At 47.7% G+C, this 9,267-nt stretch overlaps 1 protein-coding gene across 1 annotated transcript; it reads right to left on the reverse strand.

Annotated features, from left to right (window-relative positions):
- Positions 1 to 4,601: 4,601 nt before the first annotated feature.
- On the reverse strand, positions 4,602 to 6,021 carry LOC142827785 (olfactory receptor 52E4-like). Its single transcript, XM_075923550.2, has one exon. The coding sequence runs from the start codon at positions 5,851 to 5,853 to the stop codon at positions 4,855 to 4,857; it is 999 nt and encodes a 332-aa protein (XP_075779665.2). The 5' UTR covers positions 5,854 to 6,021; the 3' UTR covers positions 4,602 to 4,854.
- Positions 6,022 to 9,267: the final 3,246 nt, after the last annotated feature.

Consider the following 9,267-nt stretch of genomic DNA (forward strand, 5'->3'; position numbering starts at 1 on the left):
TGCCACACCCACCCCAGCCCTGCAGGGCTAATGTGCTGGCCTTGGCGGCAACTTTGCATGTTTGAGCTGCTCCCCCTGGGTCAGGCTCCCTCCCCGCCCTCGCTGTTGGAACTGGCGTTCAAGCAGGTGACACGTGGAATTTCAGAGGCTGCTCTATGTGGTGCACTGAGGTGTGCAGAGATCTGGAGCCTGTCAGTCCCCAAGAGACCGTTATCTAATCTCACAGCTCCATGCTCCTTCCCTCTGCATACGGCAGATCCCCAGAATGGCATGAGAGCGAGCTTTGGACCAACAAACATTCCCCACTGGAGACACCAAGGGTATGTCTACACTAAATACCTCTGCTGACAGAGGCATGCAAATTAGACTATCCAACATAGTCAGTGAAGCGGGGATTTAAATATCCCTCGCTTCATTAAAATCAAAATGGCCACCGCGCTGTGCCGGCTCAGCTGATTGTCGGCACAGCACGGCAGTCAAGATGCAGATCGGTCGACAGGAGAAGCCTTTGTCGACTGCTCCTGTAAACCTTGTTTCATGAGGCATAAGGGAGCGGTCGTCAAAGGTGTTCCCTCTTGACTGATCTGCATCTTGACTGCCGTGCTGTGCCAACGACCAGCTGAGCCGGCACAGCGTGGTGGCCATTTTGATTTTAATGAAGTGGGGATATTTAAATCCCCACTTCATTGACTATATCGGGTAGTCTAATTTACATGCCTCTGTCGGTAGAGTCATGTCGCCTACACATACGCCAAGAGAAGAAGAAACCACTATTTCCCTCGTCAGCTTGGAGGGAACCGATGTGCTGAGGGGAGGGAAACTCATAGAATCCTAGAATCCTAAAATTGGAAGAGACCTCAGGAGTCATCAAGTCCAATCTCCCTACTAAAATCAGGACCAACCCCAACTCAATCAACCCAGCCAGGGGTTTGTCAAGCCGGGACTTCAACACCTCTAGGGATGGAGATTCCACCCCCTCCCTAGGAAACCCAGCCCAGGGCTTCCCCACCCTCCTAGGGAAACTGTTTTTCCTAATATCCAACCTAGACCTCCCCCATTGCAACTTGAGTTCTTAAGCTGCTCTTTCTCCACTGAGGGCTGTCCACCTTCCCATACTGTGCAGGGGTCCTCGAACATGAGCTGAGCTGCCAAAGACTGAGGCGCTCAGGCTCTGGATTTGGCCTCAGGCGGAGGGACGCAGGCTTCAGCCTGTATCCCCACAAATCCAACTCAGCCCTGGCAACCCCACTGAAATGGGCTCATGAACCAACTTGGGGCTTCCACCAGAGTGCGAATACGTCTGTTCTAATGTGAACAAGCCTTTGCTGCCCAGTTCACATGTGTCTGTGCACAGAATTGAAACAATAAAAGGAGAGTGCTGGCCAGAGGTAGAGCAATCCCCTCCCCACAGCGCACATGGCACGTACTTGGGAAAGAGGAGGCATCAGGTCTGTTCCTCAGCAGATAGCCCAAGTATAACTATCAAAACACACTGTGTTTGGTCAAATATAAAATGCATGTATTAACTGCAGCCTGCTTCTCCAGTTTCTGCAGATCATTCTGAATTCTGACACTCTTCTCCAAAGCACTTGCCACCCCTCCCAGCTTGGGATCATCCAAAACATTATAGCACTCTCTCTGTGCTGTTGTTTCAGTCGTTGATGAAGATATTGAACAGAAATGGTCCCTAAACTGATCTCTGCAGCACCCCACTTGTTATACCCTTCCCGCACAACTAGGATCCACTGAAAACTACTCTCTGAAAATGGTTAGTCAGCCAGCTATGCACCCACCTTATAAGAGCCCCATCTGGTTGTATTTGCCTAGCTTATTGATAAGAAGGTCATTCAAGACCATATTGAATGCCTTACTAGTGTCTAGGTAAACCACATCTACCACTTCTCCCTTATCCACAAGACTCGTTATCCTATCAACGAAAGCTATCGGATTGGTTTGACATGATTTGTTCTTTATAAATCCATGCTGGCTGTTATCTGTCACCTTATTGTCTTCCAGATGTTTACAGATGATTTCCTTAACTACTTGCTACATTATCTTTCCTGGCACAGAAATTAAACTAACTGGTCTGTAGTTTCCTGGGTTGTTCTTATTTCCCTTTTTATAGATGGGCACTAGATTGGCCCTTTTCCAGTCCTCTGGAATCTCTGCCAACTTCCATGATTTTTCAAAGGTGATAGCTAAAGGCTCAGATACTTCCTCTAGCAGCTCCTTGAGTATTCTAGGATGCATTTCATCATGGGCTAGTGACTTGAAGACATCTAAGTTTTCTTTTCTTTTTTAACTTCTGAACCCACTTCCTTTTCTCCAGCATTCACAACTGCCATTTCCACATTTCATATTATTGTTTTTCCCCTTCACTCAGCAATGGGCCCACGCATCCCTTGGTTTTCCTTGTGCTTTAAATATATTTGTATATAATATGTCTCTAGTTAGATTGTCCTGATTTACATCTTCCCCTTTCTAATCTTGCCCCCACACATCTGTGATTTGTTTATGTTATTCCGTTGTAACTTGACCTAGTTTCCACTTTTTATAGGACTCCTTTGTGATTTTTAGATCATTCAAGGACTGCTGGTTAAGCCAGAGTGGTCTCTTGCCAGACTTCCTATCTTTTCTTTTCAATGGAAGTTTGCTCTGATGCCTTTATAAATGGCCCTTGGAAAAACTCCCTACTGACTTCAATTGGATTTCCTCTTCATCTTGCTTGACCATGGGATTTTACTTACCAGCTCTCTGGGTTTACTAACATCTGCCTTCCTGAAATCTATTGTCTTTTTGCTATTCTCTCTTCTACCGTTCTTTAGAATCATGAACTCTAGGATTTCATGGTCACTTTCACCCAAGTTGCCTTCCCCTTTCAAATTGTCACTAGTTCCTCTCTACTTGTTAAAATCAATCCTAGAACAGTTGTCCCATAGTAGCTTTCTCCACGTTCTGAAACAAACGATGTCCCAATGCATCCCAAGAACATGTTGGACAATCTGTGCCCTGCTGTGTTACTTTCCCAACAGATGTCCAGGCAGTAGAAGTCCCCGCTCACCACCAAGTTCTGTGCTTCACATGATTATGTTAATTGTTTTTAAAAAAAGACACATCCACCTCCTCTTCCTGGTTCAATGGTCTAAAATAGATTCCTAACTTGTCATCACCCTTGTTTTTTACCCCTCCTAACCTAATGCAGAGACTCTCAACACGTCTGTCCCCTACGTCCATCTCCGTAACAGTCCAAGTGTGTATTTCTCTAATCTATATTTTTCATCTTCTGGGTCACCCCACTCCCTGTGCCTGAGAAGTCGGTTGTGTGACTGCTCCTGTCTGGGAGGTCAGGGACACAGCTTCCTCCGACATCTTCCTGTGCTCCCCAGCACTGGATTTTCCCCTTCTGAGTTGGCCCCTGTTCTAACTCCCCTGTACACTGGAACTGAAACTGAATCCCAGGGAAGCAATTCCCTGTGCTTTAGTCCTTTTTTAGTTGCTCTGTAATGCCTAGCAAGCGAATACACATTACCAGATGTGCCTTCTTTATTTTGTTAATAAAATCACTTTTTTAAGACTACGATCTGACTCCTGTGTCCTTAGAAAAAGCAGGAGGTTCTGAGCACATGTGTTTGAGACTGAAGATCCCCTATTAAGAAATTACAGTTTGTTTCCAAGGTCATTCTGAAGGGAGTGCTAAAGAGCCTGGGATTACCCCATAGGAAGACGTTCCGAGGTATTTCTTTCTGGCTTTCAAAGGTGTTTTTTCTTTGTTTGCTTGTCTCATATTCACATTTCCTCTAATTGCAGGCATCTGCACCGCAACCATCGTCCTAGGGTCTGAGCACTTAAGGAAGTCAGGGGAAGGTACGGTACAATCAGAGACCATTCTGCCTTGGAGTTGGAGAACTTCTTCCCAAAACCTTGTCACATTCCAACACAAGTGTCTCCAACAACCCCTCCTCCTTCATCCTGCAGGTGTAGACTGCAGGGTTGGGTTTTTTTGTCAGAAAAAGCTACCCAAAATGCGCTCCACATTTTGCATAGCTTTTTTCAATTTTTTTTCTAAAAGGCTTTTCCAAACTTGGCCCATCTACACTGGGCCAAATTTTGGAAAATCCCCTTCTTTAGAAAGATCCCTTCTTTCTCATGGAATGAGGAAGGTAGGGCTTCCGAAAGAGCACGTTTGCACTTCTGCAAAAAAAGCAAATGGAAGAGCACATACATTCCCTGGATGTGGTGGTTTTTTTCTGGGATACCAGAGATATCCCAGAAAAATATACAGTGAAGATATAGCCTCAAATACTATACGTAACCAGTGTCTTTAAATGACTTGTCACAAGATGTCAGATCATACTAATAGTACAGATTAGTGGACCTCTTATTTATTTAATTTCAATTCTTTTTTTAGGGATTATAGACAGTCTTCCTGGCAGCTAACTGCTAAATTATTTACCAACAACTAACATGTTCAAGAGCCTGAGCAGGAGCAGCTGTGATGAAGTTGAAATGCCTCCCTGGAAGCTAGTGGGAGGCGAGCTAAACAAAACTAAATGAGCAACAGGGAAGGAGAAGAGAAGAGCAAGGGACATGGATGGGGCTTTACACAGAAGGAACAGAGCAAGGAAGCAACCTTAGGAGACGGGATGGGGCAAAGGGTTTTTTTGGGGGGGTCTATAATTAGAAAGGAGGCAGCCCAGTGAAGTGTACGTTCCTCAGTTTGTCCTGCTGGCCCAGAACAATCAGGTCAGTGTTGGGTTTATTGTCTCTCCGATCATCCATTAAGTGATTCAGGAGAGAGAGCCAAGTTGGCTAACTGTGCAGATCAGTCTGATATCCCAAGATAAGAAGAATACTTTAGTTGCCTTTATCAGTAAAGAGGTGGAGCAGCCTGTCCCGGATCTGTTTGGTCCTCATGCCATAGATGATGGGGTTTAGCATGGGGGGCACCAGGATGTACACGTTGGCGAAAAGAACATGGAAATACAGGGGCACATTTTGGCCAAATCGGTGTGTGAGGAAGGAGAAGAGAGCAGGGATATAAGAAGCTAAAATGACACAGAGGTGGGAGCTGCAGGTCCCAAAAGTCTTGAGCCGGGCGTCCTTGGTGGAGAGTCTGAAGATGGCCCTGAGGATCTGGGTATAGGACACAGTGATAAAAAACACGTCCGCACCAATTACCAGGAATGCGACAGAGAGGCCGTAGTAACTACTGACACGGATGTCGGCACAGGCCAGCTTCACCACAGACATGTGCTCGCAGTACGAGTGGGGGATGATGTTGGTTCTGCAATACGGCCACTGCCTTGCCAGCAAGGGATGGGGCAGAATGAGTATTATGCTGCGCAGCACCACGACCAGGCCAAGCTTGGCCACCACCCAGTTTGTCAGGATGGTGGAATGTCTCAGGGGATGGCAGATGGCCACGTAGCGATCATAAGCCATGGCCACAAAAATCCCAGACCCCATCACTGTGAAGCAATGAATGAAGTACATTTGGGTGAGACAAGTTGTGAAATTTATCTCCCTGGAATTGAACCAGAAGATGCTCAGTATTTTGGGTAGGATGGATGTGGACAGGACAAGATCGCTGATGGCCAGCATGCAGACGAAATAGTACATGGGCTCATGGAGGCTTCTCTCTGTCTTCACAATGAACAGGATGGTGAGGTTCCCCAAGATGGCGATGGCGTACACGGCACAGAAGGGGATGGCGATCCAGACATGGGCCATCTCTAGGCCAGGAATGCCCAGCAGGATGAAGGTGGAGGGGTTGGTGAAGTCACTTATGTTGGAATCTGACATGGGATAAGGCAGAAGTTTTGTACCTCTCAAGAATAACGATGTCTCCTCCATGTATTGTATGTTCCGCTGATTTTCTGCATGTGCCCAGGGTCTAGGGTGATGGTTGCAGTACAATTTCCTAGGTGGAGAAACAATGTTAATATCAGACTCTAAAATCACAATAGAAGTCTGTTTTCATGGTTTAATCAGATCGGTCACTCTTCACAGATTGAAACATTTTCATTTTCATCATGAAGAAAAATGGATTATGCTAATGTCAATGCTATCTTGGAAGGTATTCCATGCACCAATAATTCCTGCATTTCTGGGACTATTTAGTTTACAGGCAAGTCAAAAAAGGGGGTGTATCCTAGCGGAGCACAAAATAAAATAATGGAACTTACTGTATTCAAACAGACAAACAGGGAACATTTCCCAAACAGAGGAGCACAAAATAAAATAATGGAACTTAGGCTACATCTAAACTGGCGGCTTCTTGCTCAAGAACAGCTGTTCTTGCCAAAAACTTGCCGGGTGTCTACACTGCACGCACGGTCTTGAGCAAGTAAATTTACAGTACAGCCTCAGAAAACAGGGCTTCTTCCAGAAGAATTTTTCCTCTCCCCATGAGGAATAAACTCTCTTGCACATAACGGCAGTGTAGACAGGCAACTTGAATTTCTTGTGCAAGAAACCCCTATGGCTAAAATGGCCATCAGAGCTTTCTTGTGCAAGAGAGCGTCCACACTGCCACAGATGCTCTTGTGCAAAAGCACATGCCAGTGTAGACATGCTCTTGTGGAAGACTTTTTGCGCTAGAACTCTTCCGCAAAACAGTTCTTGTGCAAGAAGCTTCCAGTGTAGATGTAGCCTTAAAGTATTCATATAGATAAACAGAGAACATTTCCCAAAGAGTAACATGTACAGACAGATACTGTTTCAAAATGTTTAATTTCTCAACCCTGAAGCAAAATTTCAGAGAAACTGATGGGGACTTTCAACATAGACAGAAAAATTACATTTATTAAGAACAAAAGGTAATTGGCTCTGTGGATATGGGAAAGTCAGTGGATATGATAGACCTTGACTTTAGCAAAGCTTTTGATTCTTCTCCCACAGTATTCTTGCCAGCAAGCTAAGGGAATATGGATTAGATAAATGGACTGTGAGATGGGTAGACAGCTGGCTAGACTGTGGGGCCCAATGGGTAGTGATCAACGGCTCGATGTCAGGATGGCGGTCGGTTTCTAGCAGAGTGCCTCAAGGATCGGTTCTATGGTCGGTTTTGTTCAATATCTTTATTAGTAACCTGGATGAGGAGATGTGGAAGAAAACATTGTCCTCACTCTGAGTTTGTAAGCAACAAGTAAAAAACTGGTTTGGACAGGAGGGAACTGCCCCCTTCCGAGGCAGATCTTCGAATACAAGCAATTATGAAGCAGTTTATACACTGTCTATAAATATAATAACAAAAACAATTAGTCTCCTTCCCATTACAGACACCAATGGCTAACAGTTATTTAGTTCCACCCAGATGCTCCTTATCTCAAGGTCCCTACCAGAGTCAGCGTTCTACCCTTATCTCCGTATGGAGGCGAGAGGCAAAGGCAGCGTCTAATTACAGATCTCGCATTGTCAGGCCACAGACTTAGCCTGACTCTTGCTCTCTTGTTAACAAGACCAAGGTGGCTGCCCACAAATTCCCTCATTCCCTTTTCCTGCCTCCACCCGCATGAATTGCATTTTCAGCAAGTTTGCAGATGACACTAAGCTAAGAGGAGAGGTAAATATGCTGGAGGGCAGGGATAGGGTCCAGAGCGCCCTGGACAGATTAGAGGATTGGGCCAAAAGAAATCTGACGAGGTTCAACAAGGACAAGTGCAGAGTCCTGCATTGCAGACGTAAGAATCCCAGGCATTGATACAGGCTGGGGACCGACTGGCTATGAAGCAGTTCAACAGAAAAGGACTTGGGGATTCCAGTGGATGAGAAGCTGGATATGAGTCAACAGGGCGCCCTTGTAGCCAAGAGGGCGAATGGAATATTAGGTGCATTAGAAGCAGCGTTGCCAGCAGGTCTAGAGAAGTGATTATTCTCCTTTATTCGGCTCTGGTGAGGCCTCTAAATGCTTCCAAGATGACAAAGTCCCACAACCTGCCAGCTCCCCACCCCGCGGGAGGTGCCTGGGGCGGGTGTAACAGGGCGAGACGCGCGGTCGGAACGGACGATGTCATGGCTCCCCCTGACCCCAAACCCTCCGGAGCTCTCGATAACGAAACCAGAGCAGGCAGGTGCTCACGGTGCCCCCAGCCAGGGCCAAGGAGCATCCAGCCCCACGGACAGTCTGACCCACAGCCGGACAAAGGAAACCCTTTCCCGGGATCGCTGCTGGGCCTGTGGAACTCCTTGCCACAGAGACACAGGAGCAGAGTGGGGCCTGAGCAAAACGATGCAGGAGGGGCAGTGTCTGGGCACTCACCCCGCTGGCCCCCTGCGCTCTGACCTGCTCTCGCTGCCGAGGGAGCTTCCCCCGTGGGGCCTGAGCAAAGTGCTGCCCGGCCTGAGGGCTGGTTTGGTACCGAACGTCTGCCCCCCGCTCAGCCCGAGGGCCCCTGTGCTCAGAGATGCAGCCACCTCGGGGCGGAGGCAGCAGCCAGAGGGGGAGGGGCACCCAACGATGCACATTTACTCCAGGATATTTTGGCGGGAATCCTCCCCTGGGCAGGGCCTGGGATGTTCCGTGGCTCTGCAGAGCTCAAGGGGCCCAGACCGACTCTGCCCCTCACACCCACGCTGCCCTGGGGCTGTGGGGGCAGGGGAACCCTCGGCCAGAGCTGGTACCTGTGAGTGCTGAGAGGGACGTGTCTTCCCTGGGAACCCCCCTCAGGCAGCCGCGTCCTGCACCTCTCTCAGCCCAGCATCTGCAGCAACGTCCGGCACCGAGTCCTGGCACAGAGGTGAGAATCATTTATAACCCAGCTCCGTCCAGTCCCAGGGGGGTTCACTCAGCACCAGGGGAGAAGCGGCATCTGGATGCAAACAGGCTGGAGACAGGTCTTTCTGGGCGTCTGCTATTCCTCATGTAAACAGCAATTAAGGGCCGTTCCCAAAGGGAGAGAGGAACTCCTGGGCGCTGGGCGAGGCAGGGAGGAACTGGAGTTTGTGAACATTTAACAATGTTGTTGATTAGAAATCAAACTAAGGCTAATGTGAGCTCTGCCTAGGGTCTGGTATGCTGTAAATGGACAGGAGGGATGGGGAGTCAGGAGACAGACCTGGTGACAGATGACAGAGAGGAGAGATTATCACTTTCTATAGGTGAACAGGGCTGTTGCCAGGGAATCAGAGATCAGACACTGTCATCATCCTGGGCAGCACCTTTCATTGAAGGATTTCAGAAAAAGGAAAGTCACTATGAGTACATCATCATTACACTGAAAGGTAAACTGAGGCAGGGAGTTTTCAGTGGCAGGGTGACAGACATAG

This window comes from Pelodiscus sinensis, chromosome 1 (genome assembly GCF_052426305.1).
Source record: "Pelodiscus sinensis isolate ZL-2025 chromosome 1, ASM5242630v1, whole genome shotgun sequence".
NCBI lineage: Eukaryota > Metazoa > Chordata > Testudines > Trionychidae > Pelodiscus > Pelodiscus sinensis.

Excerpts from the sequence above, each read along its gene's own strand:
- LOC142827785 (XM_075923550.2), bottom strand. The coding sequence starts at position 5,853 with ATGGAGGAGACATCGTTATTCTTGAGAGGTACAAAACTTCTGCCTTAT.